The 27465-nt window shown below is 38.9% G+C and overlaps 1 protein-coding gene and 1 pseudogene across 1 annotated transcript in view; both read right to left on the bottom strand.

The window, feature by feature from the left end:
• The window catches only part of SNW1 (SNW domain containing 1), a 35157-nt gene extending 8743 nt beyond the window's left edge, over positions 1–26414 (bottom strand). The window contains exons 1-10 of the mRNA XM_006052890.4: positions 26269–26414; positions 22006–22159; positions 17015–17176; positions 9494–9589; positions 9295–9401; positions 8257–8361; positions 5826–5895; positions 5094–5159; positions 3381–3497; positions 2339–2480 (exon numbers count right to left, since the gene is read on the bottom strand). Coding sequence (XP_006052952.1) covers positions 2339–2480; positions 3381–3497; positions 5094–5159; positions 5826–5895; positions 8257–8361; positions 9295–9401; positions 9494–9589; positions 17015–17176; positions 22006–22159; positions 26269–26282 — 1033 coding nt within the window. The 5' untranslated portion in view covers positions 26283–26414. The remainder of the gene's footprint in view (positions 1–2338; positions 2481–3380; positions 3498–5093; positions 5160–5825; positions 5896–8256; positions 8362–9294; positions 9402–9493; positions 9590–17014; positions 17177–22005; positions 22160–26268) is intronic.
• On the bottom strand, positions 22553–22651 carry LOC112577913 (annotated as a pseudogene).
• Positions 26415–27465: the final 1051 nt, after the last annotated feature.

Genomic DNA, 27465 nt, shown 5'->3' with positions numbered 1-27465 from the left:
TTAAAAATTTTCATAATAAAATGCCAGAAAAAAGAATTTGCAAAGTTCATCCTTATATTTTCGAAGACTGACTTCAAATAAAGAACCTTTTACTCATGATATGTTGGGGCTGGTTGTACCTTATCTCATCTACTGTGTCTATATCTATCTTCATTTTCTCTACCCTCTCCAGGCTGAAGGGATATAGTGTAGATATAGAAGGAATATAATATAGAGCTTGAGCTTTGGAGTCAGACTGTCTGGGTTCAAATCCTGTTTCTATGACAGATCAACAATGTGAAATTATACCCATTACTTGACCCCTCTCAGCCTTTGTCGCCTCCTCTGTAAAATAGTGACAATAATAGAATCACTGCATAGGGTTGCTGTAGGGATTATATAAAGTAATATAGTGCTCAGAGAGGTACCTGCCATAATAAATGCTTAATAAATGGTAAGTTCTTATTAATATTTGGCAAGAGGATTTCTAAAAATTTTAACTACCTTCTCAAGAACCATCCTGTTTTTTTAAATCAGTTTAGAGAACTTAGATACAGAGAGGTTTTACTCTGAGTTATCATCAGTGGCTAGGTTACAACAGGTAGGTTTTTTATATCATGCCCCATTAAGACATTTATATATATATGCAAGGAAGTGGGTTACTAGCCAGAACCTTCATTACTTCCCTTCAACTCTAGACTCCTATAACCAATTGCCTGCTTGACACCTTCATTTTAAACAACATATCTACAACTAAATTCCTAATCTTTCCTTCCCAAATCTCTCCGCAGTGTAGTCTTACCAATATTAGTAGATAGCAATTCAATCCTTCTCAATTGTTTAGGTCAAAAGTTCTGGAGTCATCTTTGACTCCTTTTCTCTCCTTCTTCTGCCGAATCCATAAGCAAATTTTGTCAGCTCTACTTTCAAATCACACTCAGTACCTGACATATTTTCACTACCTACCTCCTGCTATTATCTCTTATCTGGATTATTGCGAAAAGCTTTCTAACGGTGTTCCTGCTCCTGCAGATAACCATTCCATTGCCTTCTAACATATGCAAGATCATGTCATCCTGCTCCAGACTCTTCAGATTGCTTCCCTTGTTACTTGAAGTAAAAGCTATAAAAGGCACACAAGATCTGGCCACTTTGCCCTAACTACTCTGACACCTCATCTCTACTTAGCTTTCTAGGTTTAATCCAGCCATTCTGGCCTCCTACTTTTCCTTAAACACACCAGATACACTCCCAACTCAGGGCCTCTGCACTGGCTGTTCCTTCTATCTGGGATGCTCTTCCCTTAGGTATCCATATGGCTCACTTCCTTACTTTCTTCAAGTGTTTTTTGTTAAAGTTACCATCTCGGAAGTGAGGTCTATTCTGACCACTCCCTCCTTCTGGCACTTTTACATACTCTTCCTCTTTTTTTCCCTCATAGTGAGTATTATCTTCTAATACATTATATGATTAACATTTTTTTGTCTGTCTACATTCCCTAAAATGTTCCCTGCTATATCCCCTACCTGACTAGCAGAAAACTGTGTCTAGATGAAATCCTTGCACCTAGTAGGTGCTCAACATGAACTGAATTAAGTATACTAGATGAGGAATTATTACTGAAACCACCCTCATAATGTTCTTGAATTAGAATTAGTCTTCTCACTCTAACTGAATTAATATAGCACATATACCACAATATTTTTGTAGATCACTAAATAAAGCGAGAGAGAAAATGATTAAAGGCCTAAAAGAAAAACTGTGGATTAAGTTTACCATTGGGGGAGCTGAATTGTTCAGTCTGAGATCTCTTTTCTCTAAGTTTCCAGAAAAGTAAGAGAAAATTAAGCCTATCATTTGAATAATATGTGATTTTAAAAAGTATTCCACTCAGAATTTTAAAAAATTCTGGTGTAGTCTCATATTAAAGGCCCACACTTAAATACACATTCTTTTCTATTACTTCCACTTAATGAGGCAGAAATTACTGTTTCATTTCTACATTATTTCTGAAATATCTACATTTTCTTTACATGTATGCACTACTTCTGCATGCAGTAAAAAACCAGCTGAGATTTTCTAAATTGAGATAAATATTATTCATAAAGTAAATTCAATTTAGTAACAAGTATGTCAGGGCTTCCCTGGTGACTTCCCAGGTGGTAAAGAATCACCTGCCAATGCAAGAGACTCAGGTTCGATCCCTGGGGTGGGAAGATCCCCTGCAGAAGGAAATGGCAACCCACTCCAGTATTCTTGCCTGGGAAATACCACGGACAGAGGAGCTTGGTGGGCTACTGTGCATGGGATCACAAAGAGTTGGACATGACTTAGCAACTAAACAACAAGTATGTTATACCTTTTTCCACATGGGTTTTGATCCCAGCTCTTCTCTCTCTGGCTTTCTGGGCCATTTCTCTAAGTTTCTCTTCATGTTTTTCCTTTTCTTTTTGAGCCATCTTTCTCTCTACTTGAGCACGCATTTCCACCGCTTCACGAGCCTGGAAGTGAAGTTAGATGTTAAATAAGATACTATCAGGGATAAAGAATTACAGCTGTCATTTAATTTCCTGACTAAACTCTGGCTTGAAAGAACAGTTAGAAGAATTCACATTTGTTACTGCTAATTAAAACAGATTCTTGTCTACAAAAGATAACTCGCCTAGACGACACTGCAAACGGCTTTTTCTCTCTGACTCCAATCAATCTTGTAAGTCAGTGTTTCACTAATGCTTTTTCACTGTTTCATTTTAGAAACAATCTAAAAAATAAAATTAAACAAGCAATAAAGCAATTCTCAACATCAGTAATAGGAATTGGTAATGTTTTCAAAATCAATCAGATCAACTCAAGATATAGCCTTAGTATAGACGAGCAAGAAGTAATTTACATAAGGGTGCTCACTGTGACACAAGATATACTCTTGTATATTCTATGTCCACACCCTGATGCATGTAAACTTAAAAGACACATATTAATACTATAATATTAACAGACAGCCAATACTATGAATGCCATTTTCTGTAGCATTCAATACATTGGTATGTTTATTTTCCCTTCAGTGCCATCTTTTGGAAGACAAAGAGAAATAGGGAAAAATTATGAAACCCAGGAAGAGTAGGTGCCAACCTTCCCGAAAATGGGATCAGTCTAGTGCAGCACCATTATTCTAGAACGTTGTGGGGAAGATGAATCACCAGTGGTGGGGTATGTGTACGACCTTACAAAGGCCAAGACCGAGGCAGAACTGCCACCAGCACATGTCATCTCTGAACACATACCACAGGCGAGAGCCTCTTTGGGTACCCAGCAATGTAGCCCAAATAACAGTATCTTAGGTAATTTTGAACAGATTTACAAATTATCAAGAGCATTAAACAACTTAATTACAACAGACCAACCTTTCGATCAGCAATGTAGAGGGCTTCGGCCAGTTTTGCAAAATTTTCATTGATGTGAACTGTTTGCAGCCCTCTTCCATCGGCAGCCAGACGTTTATCTAATGGAATCGTATAACCCTAGCATGAAGGCAGGCAGAAAACACTGGTCACCAAAGAGCACCTACAGAGTCTTTAAAACTAGATTTATATATGTCCATTTTGACAACCATTTTAAGTTCTTTCTCCTTACATCTCTTTTTGTAATTAAGCAACAGTAGTAGCAGCTAACAGTAGGGCTTCGTGTGGAGGACTGTTTAAGCATTTTATATTTATGGCCTCATTTATCCTTCACAGCAATTCTATAAGGCTGGTAACATTATTATTTCCATTTCACAGGTGAAGACACTGAGGTAGAAAGCCTAGGTCATACAGTTAATAAGCAAAGGAACTAGCATTTCAGAATGCAAGCTCTGGGAAAACAGATTCTCATGTTAAATTTTGGGTTATAATAAAAGGAAATCAATACCAAATAGCTAAAGAGTTGCTCATCAAGTAAATATAACAGTTATACAAAGGTAGAAGAAAGCACTAAAATTAGAGTGTCTACAGGTAGCTTAATCTGCTGCACTGCTTTCATGACTTATCAGATTCTTGGAACCCTACACGTTTTAGTCAACAGAAAAAAGATAAAAGTTTGCTAGACAACTAAGAATCTTTGTTCTGAAATTCTGCATCCTATTTCAACAACTTAAGGAATATGCTTGAACATTTATGTAACTTCCACGCTTAGCTTTATTCTTTTAGACTTTTGAGTAGACTACTAAATAATGACCTCCTGCCCATGGTCTTTATTCCTAATTCAAGGAGTGTTACAGACAGCTCAAGATGCCTCATAGTTATACACACATAAATATGTATGGTATACCAAACCAGACTACCCAACAATACTTTTGCTTCAGGATGAGTGTATAACTTATTTTTGGCTGTGCTGCAAGGCTTGTGGGCTGGATCTTAGTTACCCAAGCAGGGATCAAACTGGGCCCTTGGCAGTGAAAGTGCCGAGTCTTAACCACTAGACTGCCAGGGAATTCCCTAAGTTCCTTTAAGGAATAATTTGTATTTAAATCATGGATTGAGGTGGCCTTCTTCACCCATTAAAAAAAGAATCATGAAATATTTGGGAGGAAAAGGAAATAGTAATAAGGAAACTTACTTCGCAGTATTTTACAGATTATTCATGACTCCTAGATGCCTTGGTGATTAGTAGATATACATAGGATTTAAATAATTTATTCATGCATTGTTATAAACAGAAATAAATAATTTAAAAATGAAAGCACTGAATACAGCCAAACATTTATTTTGTTTTGTCATATGATTATTTAAATTGATCTAAATCCTTTCAGGAAGAATTTCAGATATAAATTTAAGTTTTCTAAAGAATAATATCTTTCACTGATATGTTCCTGCATTCTACTCATTCCTTCTCTATGTGTTTCCGATACTTACATTTTACCAGGAGAATCTGCATGGAACTCATATGCCTGGAACACTAACATTTCAAATACATTAACATAAAAAGAAAAAAGTCGTATAAGTTGGGTGTTCCTTCTGGAAAACCTTCAGCAAATGATATGCTGAGGTTTCATCAAGTATCCCAGGCTGAAGGTCCTACCTGGGTGTTTTTCAGGAGGTTCTAACACTAAGATACTGAATTTATGACAAGTTAATTACCTTTGCATTTTTCCAGTTTGAAATACAGGGAGGAATCTTCCACTCTTGCTGCTCCTTCACAGTCATCTATGTTGAGAAAAGAGAGGAAGAAGAGACATTTTTAAGATTTATAGTCTAGCAAAAAACTAAGTGCACCTTTCTCTTCAAAGATAGTTCAATATACACTGATTTAATCAAAGGTCTTAATTCCATTTGCCTAGTGGCACTATATACTATGTTCCCACATCATGGTTTCTAGTAATAATTTTAATATAAAACATGGAATATAATCTATTTTTGACAGTTACAAATGCTGGTTAGTATTTTTACATATTTAAACTGATGTGACTACTTCCAGATGAGAACTTTTTCTTTTAGATGGGTAATAAGATATACCTAAAAAAAAAAAAAGTCACTTGGACTACCAATTACAGACCTAATGATCCCAGGAACTTACTTCCTACAACTATGATAACATCTTTTCAAACAGCAGACCCTTTTCATTCCATTAAAAGCAGGGGTTAGGTTATTAATCATAAAGCTAACAGCTAACATTTTATATACATTCTCATACTATGGAACCACATGTTACAGTCTTGAGTGGGTCTCTATTTGATTTTGAAAAACAAGTTAAGAAACAATACGTTTGGTGAAAAGTAATAATATAGACATCTAGAATTTATTCTATAGGGGGTTATTTATAAATTAGTAATCATGAGTACAAAAAGAGATTTTAACTAGAGCAAAGATTACCTTTCGGCTAGGAGAATGCATGACAGGTGCTGGAGGAGAAGGTGGTCCCCGAGGAATTTTCTTATTAATCCTGAAGGATAAACCAAAGCACAACCACAGAATGATATACATTTTTCCTTTTTAGTCAGTAACTCAAGTCTTCTTCCTCATTTTTTATTACGTAAAGCTTCAAACAGACACAAAAACAAAAGAGTGTATAATGAATGTCCATCTATTATACACCAATGTGTTGAGAAGCTAAAGCAGGTGTATTCAATCAAGAATGTGCAGATTAAGACCTGCTGTAAAAGGGGCACAAGCCACCCACACAGGGTCCTCAGATAGCCCTCTCAGCATCCAAGCTCCCAATATGGAGAAGTGAAACCCAACTGGGTCATTTCAATTTAAGGTGCAGTTTTAATACACCCACACAATGAAGCATAGTCACAAGATTTATTATTACTCTGAAGAAAGCTGAGTGCCGAAGAATTGATGCTTTTGAACTGTGGTGTTGGAGAAGACTCTTGAGAGTCCCTTGGACTGCAAGGAGATCCATCCAGTCCATTCTGAAGGAGATCAGCCCTGGGTGTACTTTGGAAGGAATGATGCTAAAGCTGAAACTCCAGTACTTTGGCCACCTCGTTTGAAGAACTGACTCATTGGAAAAGACTCTGATGCTGGGAGGGATTGGGGGCAGGAGGAGAAGGGGACGACAGAGGATGAGATGGCTGCATGGCATCACTGACTCGATGGATGTGAGTTTGAGTGAACTCTAGGAGTTGGTGATGGACAGGGAGGCCTGGCGTGCTGTGATTCATGGGGTCGCAAAGAGCTGGACACAACTGAGTAACTGAATTGAACTGAACTGAAAGACCCCAGAAGTGAGGAGTAAGGAGAGAGCAAAGAACTAGAGGAAGAACAATCCTCTGTCCTAGGCCACAAGTGAGCAGAAGACAGAGAGCAGGGTAGTAATACCTAGCTGGCTGGGACAGAGAAGTCTAACTTTTCCTGGGACTTAACTCTAAGTGGTTATAGTAGTCCCCTGGTATCCAAGGATTGGTTCCTGGACATCAAGGATACATACCAAACCCCATGAATGCTTAAGTCCCTTACACAAAATGGAGTAGTATTTCCATATAAACTACACACATTCTTCCTTATACTCTAAATCATTTCTATATTACATCTAATACAATGTAAATGTTGTATAAATAGTTGTGGTGGGCATGACATTTAAGTTTCGTTTTTGAGAACTCTGTGGAATTTTTTCCTTTTTGCTATGCCACATGGCATGTAGGATCTTAGTTTCCCAACCAGGCATCGAACTCTTGTACCCTGCAGTAGAAGCACAGAGTGCTAACCACTACTCCCAGGGAAAACTCTCCTGACTATTTTCAATCCGCAGTTGGTTTAATTTGCAGATGCAGAACCCGTGGACATGAAGAGCCAACTATATTTTAAAATGTTCCCTGGGAAAGGCAAAGTGGGAACTTATGACTGGCATCCTAAATGCAAGTCCTAATTGAAATGTCCAGTTTCTACATGGGAGTAGTGTCATCATACTGCAACATGCCTAGGCAGCAACTCGGGAGAAAAGCTGTTTTCCTCAAAAGTTGTTTTTCTTATCACAACTGCTTAGTTTCAACAATTATTAAAACAGCCAACTGTGTCATCATCATCACTACCCACTTCACCTCCACCGTATCATCATCATTTCATCCAATAATAATATTTTGCCTTCTTAAAAACAGCTTTATTGAGGCACAACTAATGTACAACTAACTATACATAAAATGCACAATCCAATTAACTTTTGACACAAGTAAACACAATTTACTTGTGTGAGCTCATCATCACAATTAAAATACTGAACATACCCATCACCTCCAAGTTCTGCATGCCCCTTTGCTTATGCCTCTTTTTCCTCTCATCTCCTATCCACACTCCCTCCCTCCTCACAGGTAACCACTGATCTACTTCCTGTCATTATAGATTAGTCTGCATGTTCTAGAGTTTTATATAAAAGGAATCATACAGTATGTACTTGTTTTTGTCTAGCTTCTCAGCATAATTATTTTGAGATTCACCCATGTCAGTGTATGTATTAAAGTTTGTTTCTTTTTATGGCTTAACAATATTCCATGTATGAAAGTGAAAGTCACTCAGTCGTGTCTGACTCTGTGTGACCCCATGGACTATAAAGTCCACGGACTTCTCCAGGCCAGAATACTGGAGTGGGTAGTCTTTCCCTTCTCCAGGGGATCTTCCCAACCCAGGGATTAAAACCAGGTCTCTTGCATTGCAGGTGGATTCTTTACCAGCTGAGCCACCAGGGAAGCACTCCATGTATAGATGCCCCACATTTTGTTTATCCATTTATATGCTGATGGACATTTCCCTCCTTTGATTTTTTTAAGAATAGTGGTGCCTTCTCATGAAACCACCTACTTACTTGAACCTTGGAGGCTCCATTGGATCTTTCTGCATTTCCACCATCCGAATAACTCTCTGTTTAGCGCCAGAGTTGAAAGCCACTCCTTGTTGAGATGGTGTGTATCTACGGAATGTGGATGAAACTACAGGTGTAACTAGTTGAAGTTTTCAACAGGTGTTTTACTTTTATTACAATCCTAAGCTGGACTACATTGTCAGTTTCTCTCACAAAGCAGTAATAGAAAATTGCAGTAATATTTAGGCAGAGCAGATAGTAACAGAGATAAGAGAACTAACAGCAACTCAGAGTTATAAACAGAATGTAAACTAGAGTTGTATTAGTTTGCAAATAACCCATCACAGTCCATTTTGAACCATGCTAAGTACCATGTTCAATTTCATTAAGAGGTCTAGAAAATAGAACCTATTTTGTAAGTCTGCATTTGAGGAAAAAATAATATCCTCAGCAAGCAACTTAAAATTAGTAGTTTCTGAATAATCATAGGCTATAAAGCAGAAAGAATAATGGCAGCAGCCCTACCTAGCTCTGAATTTTCCCTTAATATCTATATGTGAATCATCTTTCCACATAAATATTTAGTTGAGTGAAATTCCTCAAAATTTAGAAGTATTATAAGGATGGCTATTATTATATAAGTGATATTAATACATTATTAATATTTATAGCATACTATCAAATAATTATAGTAGTACTGTATTATACAATATTTCCAATGTATTAATGTTATTATATAGATATTATACACATAATTTTAAAATGGAAAACTATAATCACTGTGGTTTACATCATATAGTCTGTATAACTGTTAATTTCTAAAAGTAAAAAAAATGCTTTAAAATAGCATAACAGCTAATATCTTAAAAGTGGGTATCTTAAAAAATTCTAATTACCATTTGCACTAAGAATCAACAGACATCAAGTAATTATTCAAAAAACTACATTTACAATTATGATTAAGGATAGCGAAAGAATACCAGGACCCCCAACTCCAATCACTTCCAACATGAAGCTAAAACCTCCAGGCATGATTCATACCGGATATACTGAGCAGGAGCCAGTTTATCAGCTGCTCGGACTGGCATGGCTGCTGCAACCTTCTGCGATACAGATTTTTCTAAGGCTACCCTTGTCTTTTCTGTTATCTGAAATAATAAATGCCACAATGAGTGCTTTGAAAGTTAATGAAGATGTAAAAACTCATCTAAAATAATTACATATATCAATTCCCAGTTACCTCTTTAATGGCTTCTTCATCAGGTCTTTGAAGGTCTGGGTCATCTGCATTCATGACTTCCTTGGGAACCAGGTCAGTGTACTTGCTATAAATGACCTAAAATGTTCAAACACAAGCAGGCTTAAGAAAAGCAAAGAATGAAGAGAAGCAACCTCATTAAGTCATTTCAGAAGTCAAAATGTCCTCTCAGCACACTTATAAATTTAGGACACAGATTTTGTCTTTTAGATTTTAAAACCAAGGAAGCTTAAAATATATACACAAATTGCTGCCCTGGCTATAAAAGCTAATAATTTTCCTCTGACCTCATGCATTTAAATTATTTGAGATCTTCTAATCAAGTCAGTATCCAAATAAATTGTGCCAACAAAATCTTACGCATCAGTGATCCCTATTTTTGAGGCTCACTAGGACTTGAAATTAATGATGATATAAACTGCCTAAAGCACTATTATCTTGGATTACAAACTCATTGGAACTTAAGTCAGGTTAGTGAATCATTTCCAAATCCTGTGGGCCTAAAAAATTTCATTGACCTGGCCCTACTTGTAATGTTTGTCTTTTATCGCATCATCTATATTCAGAGATAAGAAAATGAACATATGCCATGGTCAAAAAACTCAGAACACATTCTTCCATGGAAAAAAAAAAAAACCTATACACACACCTTATTTCACACTCATTTAGGACTGTTTTCTGATCGGTGGGCCTCTGCCAAATAGAATATTGCTGACTTTCATGCTCATGTTTACTTCTTGAATACTTCCATAATAACCTACATGGCAGATTTTATAGAAAAATAGAGGTATTGGAAATTTAACAAATAAGCAGCATTCTAGATTTTGATGCTTGAGTTAGGCATTCTTTAACACACATACAGAGAAAGGACAACTTAACAACTTGCTTTCCCCCAATTCTGGACCTTTACAGAATATTGCTCCCAGTTCTTCAACTGGATTCTCAACCTGAGTCTTGATTCAAAGGTCACGCATGCAAGAGTAAGGCCTCCTATGACTACCCTTGCTACAGGAGCAATTCCTCCCCATCCAATCATTTGGTGTCACAGTACTCTATTTGCTCTCTTCAAAGCACTGCTCACAGTACGAAACTATCTGTTTTAAATCTTTGTCTTCACCATTAAAGTAATAACAAAACAGCTAACATATATTAAGCACATATTTTGTGCCACTGTCCTTTTGTTTTACATATATATATATATATATATATATATATATACTGCTGCTGCTAAGTCGCTTCGGTTGTGTCCGACTCTGTGCGACTCCATAGACAGCAGTCCACCAGGCTCCCCCGTCCCTGGGATTCTCCAGGCAAGAACACTGGAGTGGGTTGCCATTTCCTTCTCCAATGCATGAAGGTGAAAAGTGAAAGTGAAGTTGCTCAGTCGTGTCCGACTCTGAGCAACCCCATGGACTGCAGCCTACAGGGCTCCTCCATCCATGGGATTTTCCAGGCAAGAGTACTGGAGTGGGGGTGCCATTGCCTTCTCTCTCTCTCTCTCTCTCTCTCTCTCTCTCTATATATATATATATATATATAAAAACGAATTTAACTTTTTGTATCAACCCTATGAGGTGTGCACAACGATTATACCTATATCACTGATGAGGAATCTCTTATTCATTAAAGTACCTCCAGTGCTTATAAGAATGCCTGGTCCACAGGAGGCTTTCAGTCAATAGTTTTTGTAAAAATGAATGAATGTATGACTTTTACAGATACTCTATTCTATGTTAAAGGTGTATGTATACATGTTGGGATTGCAGAATGTTTTATATAAGCTTCTGATTTCCTGGAAAAACTGTATCATGGATATAGGCCAAAATCTCTAGCTTGTCTTTGTCAGGAATGAGAAAAGGGAGCAGGTAAGAAGTACACATACTTTAACCACAAAACATGTTTACTGATATGGGAGCTACTAGAGTCACCACTGGAGAAGGGAAAGGCGACCCGCTCCGCTGTTCTTGCCTGGAGAATCCTGTGGACGGGGGAGCCTGGTGGGCTGCCGTCTATGGGGCCGCACAGAGTCGGACACAACTGACGCGGCTTCGCAGCAGCAGCGTCACCATTCTCTCAGTGTTCATTTTGGAAGGTGCTTTGAAGCTCACTCTAGTGAGAAAAGCAAGGCTCAGTGCGTTAAGATCACACAGCCAGTAACTGACCTCAAAATCGAACACCTTTTCAGGATGGAAAAATCTGTATCTTAAGAATTAAAAGTTACATAACAATCTGTGGAAAATACTACCAAAACTATGAAGAGTTAACTACTGTTTACAGCAATCATTACAGGAAAGGATTTTAAGTAAATGGCTCCCTCATAGTCATACATGCTCAACATAAAGTCTCAATACTAATTTAGCATACAAGAGCCATTTGCTGCTTCTTATTTGGGTATTCCAAAGTTAATAACCCTTTAAATGAGCATCAATAAGATTCTAGCATCTCACAAAGCTGAGTGAAGGACATCTGAAGAGCGTGATTCCTCCAAGGTAATTAACTATAAAACCCCAAATTTTTATTGCCTGAGAACCAAATGTGCTGAAGAAACTCGTATCTCAGGAGACAAAGGGACTGGGGAGGATTATCTGAAAAATACAATATACTTTTGAAGGTATCAGGAGCACAAATGAGCTCTGTGAACAAGATAAAGTAGTAACTCATCCGTGAAACAGAATTTTTTTCATGACTGAAAACTGGCAAAGGACTGGATTGACTAAAAGGATAAGCCTGTCAACGTATCTATCGTTTCAGAGGTAGAAAGAAAACACTATCTTTTGGTTATATCAAAACACTATAGTTTGTGATATATTATGAACAAGGTAACAACCTAAAATTTATCTTAAAGTTTGGAGGTTTTTTTTCAGGTGGGGAGGGTTGAAGGCATTCTTCTAGGTAATATCATATATGTAACATTTCCTATATAACTATTTCAGATGGAAAAATGTAAACACTTTTTAAGATTTACCACTGAAGTCACCATTGGACAAAAAAGGGATTTAGTTCTATTGACATTAAATTTTTTTCTCTTTCCCAATTTTGTATTACCATTAAGTCTTAGACACAGTATTTACATTTAGAGAGATCAATGACCTTAGACTTGCCCTAGAATATGATCCCTTGGAACCTTGCCTTGTTCACCTCTTATACCTAGAGCTAGCATTTTCCATTCTTTTTTTCTGGCCATACCACATGGCACATGGGATCTTAGTTCCCTGAACAGGGGTGGAACCTCACTCCTTACAGTGGAACTTCAGAGTCTTAAACACTGAACTGCCAGGGAAGTCCCAAGCATTTTCCATTCTTGCTCTTTCACTGTTAATATTTCAGTGAAAAGTCCCTGGTTTCTGAAGAATACCAGATCCCTCTGATACAAATCAGAAATCACTACAATACAGTGCAAATTCAATAATCCAACAAACCTTTTCATCCTAGGTCAAGGACCCTGCATATCAGCATCCTGAATAATGAATTTAAAAAAATCTTATCTTGTACATTTAGTAGCCAGTTCCTATTACCACAGGAAAATCAGTGGTCTGCACACGGGGCAATGCTAACAGCTCCAACTCCCCTCCCAGGATCTTTGAAAACATGTCAAGTGTTCCTGGTTAAAACAATGGCGGGGATGCAGGTGAGGCACTACTGGCGTTTAATAGATAGTGCCAGTGATGTTAAACATAATTCAATGCTCAAGACAGTCCCAAACAGTCAAGAAGTGTCCCCCTCCTCCAAATACCAATGCATAATGCTGAATTATTAAATCCATTCAAAAACTTTATACATTAATCCATCTACTTAAAAAAAAAATAAAGCACATATTTATTAAAAGTGTGTAAGGAATTCAAATATATATTCCAGGGGTATAAAGTCCAGCAAGAAGGAAATAAATCCATCATACAGCCCCCATCCAAGTAGTCACTCTATTCAGTATCTTTCTACTCAATTCAGGGAGTGACCCAGTCTTCTTTTTTTTAATCTTCATTGTGGTTATTTATTATTATTATTTAAAAGCAGTTTTCAGAGCAGTTTTAGGTTCAGAGCAAAATTAAAGAGGATGTAGAGAAATTCCCTACATACCACCTGCTCCTACACACGCACAGCTTCCCCCATTCGCGTTAGGGCTAGTATGAACCTGAGAGTGGTGTCCCTGTGAACCACTAGTCCAGGGTTCATTTCCAGGGGCTGCACTATAGACAGACATGCCAAGGCTTCAACTGTGTAAAGAAAAATACTTTGGAGACCTTATTTGGCCAGAATACTGAAATCTAAAAATAAACATTTCTACTCTACTTTCAATACAAAAGAATCACCAATATACATTTTAAATGGGCTAAAAGTATATTTCATTCAAAATTACACAACCTGTCAATGTCAAGTTATTGTCCTAAGATGTTACTTTTTCCTAATAAATAAGAGGAAAGGTAGCACATATCAGTAAAGAATAGTCACTATTCAAACAAAGAGTGATGCACCAAAATAAAGGCAAATAAAGGCCTTTTGGTACAGGATAAATTTTCAGGATGTGCTCTGCATGTATAGGGACCTACTTTTCCTTTTGTAGGAATGGACTGTGCTTCCTTAGTGGCTTCAGAAAAAGTGTTAGTGTGTTAGTCACTCAGTTGGGTCTGACTCTTTGTGACCCCATGGGCTGTAGCCTGCCAGGCTTCTCTGTCCATGGAATTCTCCAGGCAAGAATACTGGAGTGGGTGGCCATTTCCTTTTCCAGGGGATCTTCCCAACCCAGGGGTTGAACCCGGGTCTCCCGCATTGCAGGCAGATTCTTTACTGTCTAAGCAACCAGGCAAAAGTGCTTCTCCATTATTCAAAATATACAGCTCTAATTCTTCCAACAAACACTTTGGAATGCCTGTGTGTCAAGATGTCAGGCACTAAGTTAGGCATCAAAAAGGAAAATAAAGACATAATCTCTATACTCAAGGAGCTTATAATTAAACGTCATAGACTATTATTAGTGAAAAGATAATTACAACAAAAGGTGATGACTGCTACTAACCACAGGGAACAGGGAGAAAGGACACCCAATCCAGCCAGGGAGGATCAGGGAGATTACGCTGGAATAGAGACGAGTGAGTTGAAAGTAAGAGAATTCAGTCATAAAAAAGAACACGGAGAGGACTTTCCCTAGCATGAGAGGGCACACAGGGGAAGTTCCCAAGGTAAAAATGTGTCATAACAGGAGAACTGCAAGAAGTTCCTTATAGCAGACATATTACGAGGAATGCCTGAAAGTTTCTTCTTCTGTAACAACAACCTGTAATGTCGATAATTTTGTACTGAAAATAAACAGAATGGCTAAAACTGGACTTTTAATTTTTGGATTTCAATATTCTGGTGAAAACTGATGCTAGGTTAGAAAGGTAAGCAAGAGGTCAAGTGTGTCATTAGGTGCTTGGTTGGTTCTCATCCTAAAGATTATGGAAAGATTTTAAGTGTGCGCGCTTATGCTGTGTTTGTGGCAAGGAGACAGAGAGAAACAGAAAAACATGAACTACCATTTTTTCATGCAGGTAAGACAAATGCCAAGCAGAGGGGTTCAGATTTTGCTGCAGTAAATTACGCAAGAAAAGATAAGGGTCTGAACTAAGTAGCAGAGAAGGAAATACCTGAAAAATGTTAAAGAAATAAGATAAATCATGGTCACTAACAGATGGAGAGTCTGAGGGAAATACAACAGAATAGAATGAATGTTAGGCAAAGGCTTTTTAGAGAACATACTGGCATTATATGTCACATGTGAAATGTGAATATTCTCTGACCCAATACATATACTACTAAGAATTTATTTTATACAAATCTGTTGCTGTTGTTTATTCATATCTGACTCTCTTGTGACCCTGTGGGTTGTAGCCCACCAGGATCCTCTGTCCAGGCAAGAACAGTAGAGTGGGTTGGCATTTCCTTCTTCAGGGGATCTTCCCAACACAGGGATGCAACCTGCATCTCCTGCACTGACAGGTGGATTCTATACCCCCGAGCCACCAGGGAAGCCGTTATACAAAACACTGATGTGCAAAACGATGTTATATATGGATCTTGACTAAAGCACTGCTTGCAAAAGTAAAAAACTGGAAATTTTCAATGTTTAAAAACAATTAGGGCACAAGGCCACCATGAAAATCTATGTAGATTTTTCTTAATGAAGTAGACCTCTATGTACTAATAAAAATCTTTAAAACAGTAAAAGTAAAAAAAAAAAAATCAAGTCTATGGGAGTTATGAGAATTAAAATGTCATTTATTTAAAAAAAGATACATATGTTTGTATGTGTATATATATAAAGTGGGAATACATGTAAAGGTGAAGTTACAAAGGAAAGGGGAAGAGATGAGATCTAGGATACACTAGAATACACTTGGCAAGACTAGGTTTAGATAGGAGATTTGTTATAGTGACAAAAGGAACAGTCAAGACACAAGGCAAGTGCAAGATAAAGAAAGCCAACAATTTTCTTCCAACAGTCTTATCTGCAAATAGATGGGGAGTCACCTGTTAAACTGAGAGAGGATGGAGAAGAGTAGGAGTTAAGCTTGGACGAACATCAAGGGAGCCCAGCTGAAATCTGAGATATAAATTTGCATGACTGCATAATTGTTCTCCCCCTAAACTAGCATCCATGATGGAGGAGCAAACAATGATGTATCATTAGTGCTGCCTTAGAGAGTAAAATGAGAATGTCTGGGAGAGAGAGAAGAAGCAAAGGATAGGTATTGAAGGTTCTCAGGTACTGTCCCTAATACATTCAATTCTAAAGAGATATTTTATCTCTATTTGGAGTATTTATTTATAAGAAAAAGACTAGGTCTTAAGAACAGTTCCTTGGCTCTGGGTGTGGCTGCTCTATGATGAGATTATTTTAAATAAATTTTATTTTTGGTCTTTGGATTACTTTGTAAGCAGGGCCATCCTAAAATGAGCAAGTGCCAGTTTTGTACTTAATCAAGGGAGAAAGAAGTTTATGTGATTTATTCTATTCAAACGAACCATTAAAATAATTAACTATGTACATATTTTGGAAGAGAAATAGAAAAGATTATAGACAAAACTAAATTTTGTTTTTTTTTAGGACTGCCAGAATTGTAGATTTTTAAAAATTTACTAGCACTTAAAAAAAGCTAGTACTATAAAAGAACTGTTTTTTATATATGATGCTATATGTCAATTATATCTCAATAAAACTGGAAGGGAAACAAGAATTGTTTTTTAAATGTAAAACAAATACATGGAATCCCAAAGTATTAATATATATAAACTTATCATCAATTTGAGGAATTTCTAAGGAAAAAGGCATTGCTGTTATGAAGCCATATTATATTGTTCATACTGCTATGAAGTCATCTTCGGTTAGCCTAAGTATACTTCATTGTTACTTTTAACATAAACTAAATGGCCAAAGAGTTATCATTTTCATTTTCACACAATTAAAAAAAAAAAAACTTCTCACGAAATATTTACCAATGGGGGAAAAAAAATCGATGAGAGGGTTACCTTGTCTTTTGACTGTCCTTGTCGAGCAATTGCATCATACTTAATTTTTCCTTCAGCATCCACCTGAATAGCCAATGCATTTGACATTTTTTTCTTTCGTCCCATATCCAGGGGATACTGGGCCACGTGGATCTCTGGAAAAGCCCCTCCATCTCCAAAATCCTATATAAATAAAGAGAAATAAAAAGAATGTTCAATAATAGTAATTTGAGATTTAAGATATAGTCACTCTTTCAGCAGGTAACTATTGAGCCCTTATGCTAGATGCTAGAGAAATGGCTGGAGAAGGCAATGGCACCCTACTCCAGTACTTTTGCCTGGAAAATGCCATGGACAGAGGAGCCTGGCTGCAGTCCATGGGGTCGCTAGGGTCAGACGCGACTGAGCGCCTTCACTTTCACTTTTCACTTTCATGCATTGGAGAAGGAAATGGCAACCCACTCCAGTGTTCTTGCCTGGAGAATCCCAGGGATGGGGGAGCCTGGTGGGCTGCCTTCTATGGGGTCGCACAGAGTCGGACACAACTGAAGCGACTTAGCAGCAGCAGCAGCACAGAAATGGCAGTACACAAAGCAGGGGTCACTGATCTTATGGAATGTACATTTTAGTGGGCAAAGATATAAAAGGCATAATTTTTGGCTTGTGATAAATGCCTTGAAAGCAATAAAGGGGCTGGGAAGACAGGCTGTTTTTGATAGTGTGGTTGGGATAACCTTTGTGAAGAGGTAGTATGAGGTAAAGCCTGAATGATGAGAAATCAGTCATGGGAAGATCTGAGGGCAGCATTTTCTAGGCAGATTAAACAGCAAGTGTGAAGGCCCTGCTTCAAAACTGAGCTCAGCATGTTCTAGAAAACGAAGTCCAGTGGGGCTGTAGCTTACTGAGGGCAGAGGTGCAGACACATAAGTGATTAAGTCTGTATGGGAAGACAACAAACATCAGATCATGAAACAGCTGCTAGATCATGGCAGGGATCTGGATTTTAAGTACATGGCAGGAACAAATTAAGCAAAATGTTTAGTGTAAGTATTTTTCATTTTAGCATACATAATTTTCTTAGTGAAAGACAGGTCAAGCTACAGTTAGAACAGAAATGTAAAGAACTGGGGAGTTCCCTGGTGGCCTAGTGGTTAGGATTCCAGGCTTTCACCATCATGGCCTGGATTCAGTCCCTGGTCAGGGAACTAAGATCCTGCAAGCTGTGCAGCACAGCCAAAAAAAAGAAAAAGTAAAGAATTATATTTCTTCTTCAGATTTTAAGAACATGATACTATTATTCACTGCTCCATGAGAAGCAAATAGGAAGCATCCAGAAATGAGTGTACATTTCTAATGATGATTATATATAATTATTTAGAAGACAGAATTAAGACTTCTAAAGGAGATAAGCTAAGTCTGTCAAATTTAAAATTACAAAAAAGATCATTCAAGTTAACATATGGACATTCAATTTAAAGTTTTATTAAATTAATAGTATTTGCTTCAGTTCAGTTCAGTCGCTCAGTCGTGTCCTACTCTTTGCGACCCCATGAATCGCAGCACACCAGGCCTCCCTGTCCATCACAAACTCCCGGAGTTCACTCAAACTCATGTCCATTGAGTCAGTGATGCCATCCAGCCATCTCATCCTCTGTCGTCCCCTTCTCCTCCTGCCCCCAATCCCTCCCAGCATCAGAGTCTTTCCCAATGAGTCAACTCTTCGCATGAGGTAGTCAAAGTATTGGTGTTTCAGCTTCAGCATCAGTTCTTCCAATGAACACTCAGGACTGATCTCCTTCAGAATGGACTGGTTGGATCTCCTTGCAGTCCAAGGGACTCTCAAGAGTCGTCTCCAACACCACAGTTCAAAAGCATCAGTTCTTTGGTGCTCAGCTTTCTTCACAATCCAACTCTTACATCCATACATGACCACTGGAAAAACCATAGCCTTGACTAGACGGACCTTTGTTGGCAAAGTAATGTCTCTGCTTTTGAATGTGCTATCTAGGTTGGTCATAACTTTCCTTCCAAGGAGTAAGCGTCTTTTTATTTCATGGCTGCAATTACCATCTGCAGTGATTTTGGAGCCCCCAAAAATAAAGTCTGACACTGTTTCCACTGTTTCCCATCTATTTCCCATGAAGTGATGGGACCGGATGCCATGATCTTAGTTTTCTGAATGTTGAGCTTTAAGCCAACTTTTTCACTCTCCACTTTCACTTTCATCAAGAGGCTTTTGAGTTCCTCTTCACTTTCTGCCATAAGGGTGGTGTCATCTGCATATCTGAGGTTATTGATATTTCTCCTGGCAATCTTGATTCCAGCTTGTGCTTCTTCCAGCCCAGCGTTTCTCATGATGTATTCTGCATAGAAGTTAAATAAGCAGGGTGACAATATACAGCCTTGACGTACTCCTTTTCCTATTTGGAACCAGTCTGCTGTTCTATGTCCAGTTCTAACTGTTGCTTCCTGACCCACATATAGGCTTCTCAAGAGGCAGGTCAGGTGGTCTGGTATTCCCATTTCTTTCAGAATTTTCCACCGTTTGCTGTGATCCACACAGAGGCTTTGGCATAGTCAATATTTGCTTAGTACCTTATTAAAACTTAGAAAATATAATTCACACATATATTATCATTTAATTCTTATAGTTCTTCAACACTTCATATTTTCATATGGAAAAAATAAGTTTAGAAAAATTAAAAGTGATTTTTCCAAGGTCTCATGGATAGCTATAAGGACTGGAACCCATATCTTTTGACTCCAAAAGCCTTTACATTTCCTACTAAACTGAAGTATCTTAGCTCAAGAAAGGGCAAGAAATTAGAGGAAAAATATATTAATATTAATCATTTAGAGGGGATTTGATGAAAAAAAAATTTATGAAAATAGCCACTTTTATATGTCCTCCTCCTTCAAGAAATATCTCATCAGATCCTAGATATATGATTTTCTAGGTACAACATGCTTACTTGCTAAAGAAAGGTTTGACATCTTTTAAAACAAATAATAGAGCTGAAGATGTTTTCTTGTAAATTAGGCAGAAAATAGTTAAAACATTTCCCAGAATGGTCCTACCTGTACGTAGGCCATCAATCTGACATATGCTCAGATTTGCTAGAGTTCTTCAACTGTAACAAGTACTTCAGGACTGTAGATGTGGCATTATGTGGTCATTAAGCTTGCCAGAAAATCACAGCTTTTACTTTAAAAACTAGAACAAAATGCTTTCTTCCACAGAATATTCACTCTCCTCAAGAAGCATTCACAGTATTCCATCAGCTGACCATTTTGGTTTCATTTTCAAATAAACTGGTCGGCTCCACCAGGATATAGGAATCCTATGATAGTCATGCAAGCTTTTAAAAACTAATAGTACTAAATGTTAAATGTCCTGATGCTGAAATGCAAGTAAGGATGCGATTTCTGTTGTATGTAGATGAAGCCTGCCATCCTCACTCTAATCTACCGAGAGGCCAAACGCAGAATATCTATAATCCCTTAAAAGAGACACTCCAGTCTTCTATTAGATAACGGCAAGTACTACCTTTTTGCCCCAGATAAGGGAGCATTATGGCCTCCTTGATAATCATTTATTTTGCTCTGCTTCTTACAAATTACATTATCAGTGAAAATAAAAGCAACAACAAAAATACCTTCAGAGGTGTCAGAAAGCTGGCCTTCAGACACTAGAATTAATAAAGATCAGAGTATAGTTGAGCAAAAACCAACCAAACAAAAAAAACCACCAGGGAATATGTCAGGAGAAGACATGATTTAGCTGGGTGTTCCTCTTCGAGGCTGTACAAAGAATGTGGCAGGCAGGAATAATGACAAAGGAGAGAGGCTAAGAATACAGTTGCTTTTATATAGGTGCTGAGCAACATATTTCAATCCAATGAATAATTAGTTTCATGATCACCACTTGGAGGCATATGAAAAAAAGTTTAGGGCTTGACCCTTCCTATTTGTGAAGCAAAATTATAACCATGTAAAGACAGAACAAAACAAAGTGATAAAATTATAATAACTGGGTACAAATGAATAGGCACAGAGATTTTTAATAGGGAAAGTATATCCCTTGGGAAGTGGAGGAGGAAAATTTGCAGGAGTCAGAATGAAAATACGAAGATGGAGAAGAAACAAGAAGAGGCCTTGGGGAGGCAAGCCTCAAGTGTCTGCATTTCTCCCTAGGTAAAAAAGGTGATCAAGCATGGGCAGTCTGCCCCTGGAATTAGGCAAGGGAATATGCATTGAACTGATGTACAAGATCCTGAGTAATGAGGAGGATAAGTGCTGCTAACAATGTCTGTTCTTTGCAATCAAGCTAGAGACATAAAAAGATCATTTCAGATTCCTCCTTCTCCCTCACTGCCTCTGAATTAACCATCAAATTCTGTCTCCTATACCTTCTCCCAAATTGATCTAAGCTGTACATTCTCCTATTGAAGATAAGAAAACAGAGGAAGAGAGCTCAGGATCTGTCCAGGGTCACACAAATAGTAAGGAACACAGCTATAAGGAAAAAAAAAATTAATAAAAAGAATCTTCTTGTCAGTGTTCTATCCACTACAACTAACAGGAAAGAAATCAGAAAAGCAAATGCTGCCAGTTTTCCCTGGAGAAGAGTTGTTTCTTCAGGGTGATGTGGCACTGTGCACGTAGGGAAGGGGGAAGGAAAGGTACCTGAACATCAAACCATTCTTTCATTTTTCTCTCTTACTTCCCCATTATTTTCCATACACTATAAGTCCCAATTTAGAAAAGGTATGTTAATTTCTTCTGTACATGAGTTAACAGTTTGACATAAGAGACATACATTGGTATACTTCTCTAGTGATCACAAAGCAGTGAGAATAAGCAAGAACAAAAAGCTCAATCTTCTGAGGGAACTACATGTCTTGAGAGCTCACAGCAAGAATCTCTATCACACTGGAACTCATATGCAACAGTTTTAGGGTTTACGTTTACTTTACAAAGGTGCTATAATAAATTTCAGCAAAACCGTTTACCTCTAATAACCGAGGTATCCAGCCTTTCCGGTAACCATACGGGGGAGGCTCTCTTCGGGAGGAGACCAGTGAGGTCTGTCGTGATCTCTGGGATCGTGCCTTTTCTTCAGCTTCAAGCTGGTCCTGAGACAGCTGAGTAGGTGCAGGTAAAAAGCTAGAAACAAAGACAAAAAAGTAAGAATTTTAAAAACTCTTACATTTTATCATTGCAATTTGGCCATCAAACACTGTTTTCCTATTATATTTCTTCCTTTGGGCAAAAGAGCAAACTTTCCAATGATTTATGGCAGGGCTGAATATTTGTTGCTTTATTATGCCTGGAAAAGAAATAAGTAATCAGAGACACACAGTCAAAATATCTGACCAGGATGCAGGCAACCAGTGCCCAGAATTAACAGATATTTCACATAATAAACCATTAGTTTTTATGCCTCCACATTTCTTTTCTTGTAACAAGTAAATTTTCTCAATTACAGAGGAGTCAACTCTCTAGAATACGATGTTCTTAGTGTCTTTAATACCCCTTAAAAAAGAAATGGAACGCCTCACGAATTTCATATTCGCTTCATGCGTGTCATCCTTGTGCAGGGGCCATGCTAATCTTCTCTGTATTGTTCCAATTTTAGTACATGTGGTGCTGAACCGCGCACTATTCTTATACTCCTTATTTTTAACTATTTTACCCTTATGCTTCCTACGTTTAACTATTTTAGCATCAATACAAAAAAATAAGTATTAGCACTGAAAGTAACAAAGAGGTGGATAAAAAAAGAAAGAAAACATGAGATGCATATTTAAGTGCGTTTTCCCAAGGGTATCTAGTTTTGAATATAATTTAAAACTTAGCATATTTAAGTGCGTTTTCCCAAGGGTATCTAGTTTTGAATGTAATAAAACTTAAGAGGTTTTAACCATTCTTAACTTTTAAGTATGATAAAATTTATTACAGAGACATACCAAAGTACCACAAAAGGATTCCAGTATGTAAATAATATACCCAATGGAAAAGTTAGGGTCCCTTTGTGATTCTTGGCTAGTAAGAATATTTGAATAAGCAGCAGAGCTTATTTATTAAAAAAATATTTATTGGTTGCTGGGGTGTTAGCACTGTGCTAGGTAGGAAAGGAGACGATGAACTGAGAAAGATAGATGGGTTCTGTAGAGAGAGATCAAAATCACACAACTCCGTTATTACCAATTATACTAAGTGATCAGAAAAAGTACAGAGTGTTTTGATAGCGTATGTCAGAAGAATCGAATCCAGTCTGGTGGGTCAGGTAATGTGATGGTAAGAACTCTGAGTTCAGAAGCTATCCATGCCACACACTAACTTGGATTAGTTGCTTACCTCTCTGAACTTCAGTTTTCTCATTTGTAATGATGGACCAAAAGATTATCGACCTCTCAGAGCTGTTTTAAGTATTAAATGAGACCACCCATGAACAACGAGGCACAGAGCCTGGCTACCATTCAGTGTGTGTTCCATAAATATTTGATTTCTTGGAGCTGTTCCACAATTCCCCCGGCGTAGGTTAGCTGCCCTTCACCTATGCTCTCACAAGATGCTCTGCGCACCACTACTACACCACCAGTCTTACTGGACTGCAACCACGATCGATTTATCTTTCCTTCTCTCATTCGACTGTGGGCAACTTGAGGGTAGGACTCACACTTTCTGTTTCTTTAATCCTTAACTCTTAAGGCATTGCCTAACTAGCTCACAATAGGGCCTATTTAATGTTCGCTAGAGAAATAAATTCACTCTACCCTTTGCACTCATCATTTTTTGGTCACGACAAACTTACTGCCTTTCTTTAAACAAATCATCTCTGTATCTTTACATCTGCTTTCCCACTGCCATAGGTATTCTATTTACTTACTAAGAAAACTCTTCATCAAATTCTTTAGTGCTTGCTTCTTGGTATTCCTGTCCCTGCTCAATTATACCTCCCTACAGCTGTTACCTGACCAAAACAGCATTCTACCCTGCTCTTTGCGTCACTCTCTGTACCTTTATTTTATTCCTAGTACTACCTGAAATTGTGTTATTGATTTGTTTACTCCTACAGTCTGTCTTCCCTAGAATGTAAACTCCGAGGGTAAGAAGATTCCCTGACTGACTCAATAGCAACACTAGCTGGCACACAGCAGACTTTCAATCCATGCAATCCAACACATGCAATTTACTAAGCAAATGAATGGATGAAAGGAGTCAAAACATTTTGGGCTTATACCATAGCTGTTTTCAGTAAACCATGTATACTAACACATAGAGGGATACAAAGTCAGAAACAAAGAAGCCAAAATATTTACTTAAGTTTCATTTCTCTTTTACCTTTTGTTGGAAGAACTAGTCACTAAAATGATCAAAAGGCAGGCAGCTTGTCAAGGCAGAGTTTGGACAATCTAGTAAACAGGTAATCTGGTCTGGATTATAATGAGAACACAGCCTAGCCTTCCAGAGAGTCTTAATATTGCTGTTCCCTGTAAAGGATGACAATTCCATGAGGTACTTTCCAATGGTAGAGGTGGGCTGCTTAAGTGAGCAAAAGTCTACCTCAGTATTTCTCAACTGGGGGCAAAATAACTACAGTGCAGATATCTGACAACATTTGGAGACACTTTGTTGTAACTTGTGAGGCAGAGGGAGGAGAAGGGGTGGGATGCCACTGGCATCTACTGGGTACAAGCTACAGATACTCATGAACATCTTAATACAGGCAGGGCAGCCCCATACAAGAATGAATTATCCAGCCCCAAATGTCAACAGAGCCACTGTGGAGACATCTTAGTCTATCCTTTCCTTTTTACTAGTCTCTGCTGTTAAGAATCTCTGGGAGATCTTAGAGATAACTACACTTCACCTGGAAACTTGAGACTCTGTATAGAAACCAAATCAGCTAGAACTCCGCAAAATCAGAAAGCTGTGTAAGTCCCCAAGACAAGGTATTTAATGACTGCACTCTGCTATAGCAATTTTAAGCACCCAATACTGACAAGATCTCTGGTATTTTTGCTTTGTGTCCTTTTCAATTCCATCTTTTCCACAAAGCCTTTCCTCATAACACTACTAGTCTGTCACACTGCCTCCCACCTGGAGGGCACTCACGCGAAATATTTGCTGCCTGCAACGCTTACCAAAGAAAACGCTCCAGTTCATTCAGCCCATTCCATCCAATTCTTTTTGCACTTCAGGCTAGTACTACATAATAAGCATTCTGTATTATTCTTCGTTTCATATCTGTAGGCCTTGTACCCCAATCTTCCCTACTGCCAAAGACTGTCAGATTTCCTTCTGTATACACACAAATCCTAGGACAGAGCAAGGCACCCGAAAGAAATCTCTCATCCAAGTATTTTTAGGGTTCATAACGGTCATCAGCCAAGACAAAGGCGAACGAGGAGAATGAAGAGTGTCAGGGGAGCTGAGGCAGATGTCCTAACGCGATTCCTTTCCTTAACCTCTTGGGCACTCAACTTTTCCCATTGCAGTTCGTTTGCGTGGAAAGTTTTCTACTTAGATGGGGCAGCAAGGTCGGAGTTACGTAACTCCTTGGAATCTCTTCCTTAAGCATCTTTTCCTTAAAGGCGGAGACCACTTTAATCACTTGCAGTTGCCAAGGCAACCGGGAACAGCAAAAATCATACGCGGTTCTATGTACGGGAAGAAATTCTAAAAAAGCCCAAAGTTCAAAGTGCGGGCAGCGGCGCGAACTAGCAGACAGCGGCCACTACTGTAGCTTTTGATTTTAAATCTCCTTCAGAACCGCTCTCCCCCGCCCTTTTTTTCCAGGAGTCCTGGTTTCGGACAGAAACAGAAGAAAAGACTTCGGCGAAAAAACAGCCAGGCAGTCGCCGTCTTCCGCCCGCTCTACTCCGTCCAAATAAGCCCCTGCCCTCCACACACCCCCATCGCGCCCACCCGAGCCGCGGACCAGAGGCGGAGCCCTCCACAGCCCCAAGACGCTCAAACGAAAATCACGCGCGACTCCCCGGTCTCTCAGGCCAGAGACCTATTGGCCACGCCGCGACTTTCGGCCCTAGTGAGGGGCCAAGACAACCCGGGAAGCCGCTGAGTAAAGACCCCAGCTTCGGCGAGGCCTAGCCGTTCCGGCGGCCGGCAGGAGAGCCCAGCCGTGGCCTCGGCCTACAGTTGCTCTGTGGCCCGGGCCGGATGACGGCCCGCAGAATGTCGGCAGAGAAATGAAAAAGGTGAGTACTCCCAGACCCTTCCGTATCGAGGACCCGAATCAACAAACCCACCTGGTGAGCGCCATCTTCTTCCGCTTCTTCCAGCGCGAGCGACAGCACCGCGGGGCGGGCCTTTCCCGGGCGGAGAGCTGTGGAAAGGAAGGAGCGCGCGGTGCGCAGGCGCCCTAGCCGAACGGCCTTCTGGGACTTGTAGTTCTTGAGCAAGACTACAATTCTGTTCCATTCTCAACCAGAGTTCTGGGATACACGGTTCAGTTAAGGAAAACCAAAACGCATCGCTCTTACACTAGAGCATTCCCTAAGCAAGATACTAACGAAGTTTAGATGCCTTTTAAGTCGCGTTATTTTCAGTTCAGTTCAGTCGCTCAGTTGTGTCCGACTCTTTGTGACCCCATGGACTGCAGCACACCAAGCTTCCCTGTCCATCACCAACTCCCAGAGCTTACTCAAACTTAGGTCCATCGAGTCAGTGATGCCATCCAACCGTCTCATTCCCTATCCGTTTCTCCTCCCAACTTCAATCTTTTCCAGCATCAGGGTCTTTTCAAATGAGTCAGTTCTTCACATCAGGTGGCCAGAGTACTGGAGTTTCAGCTTCAGCATCAGTCCTTCCATTGACTATTAAGGACTGATTTCCTTTAGGATGGACTGGTTGGATGTCCTTAGAGTCCAAGGCACTCAAGAGTCTTCTCCAACACCACAATTCAAAAGCACCAATTCTTTCGCGCTCTGCTTTATTAATAGTCCAACTCTCACATCCATAGGTGACTACTAGAAAAACCACAGCTTTGACTAGACGAACGTTTGTCAGCAAAGTAATGTCTCTGCTTTTTAATATGCTTGTCTAGCTTGGTCATAGCTTTTCTTCCAAGGAGCAAGCGTCTTTTAATTTCATGGCTGCAGTCACCATCTGCAGTGATTTTGGAGCCCAAGAAAATAAAGTCTGACACTGTTTCTGTTGTTTCCCTATCTATTTGCCACGAAGTGATGGGACTGGATGCCATGATCTTAGTTTTCTGAATGTTGAGTTTTAAGCCAACTTTTTCACTCTCCTCTTTCACTTTCATCAAAAGGCTCTTTAGTTTCTCTTCGCTTTCTGCCCTGAGGGTGGTGTCATCTGCATATCTGAGGTTATTTATATTTCTCCCAGGCAGTCTTGATTCCAGCTTCTGCTTCATCCAGCCCGGCATTTCGCATGATGTACTCTGCATATAAGTGAAATAAGCAGGGTGACAATGTACAGCCTTG

This window comes from Bubalus bubalis, chromosome 11 (assembly GCF_019923935.1).
Source record: "Bubalus bubalis isolate 160015118507 breed Murrah chromosome 11, NDDB_SH_1, whole genome shotgun sequence".
NCBI classification, from domain to species: Eukaryota; Metazoa; Chordata; class Mammalia; order Artiodactyla; family Bovidae; genus Bubalus; species Bubalus bubalis.
Note: the sequence above shows the minus strand (reverse complement) of the source record. Positions and strands in the feature narration are given on the sequence as shown.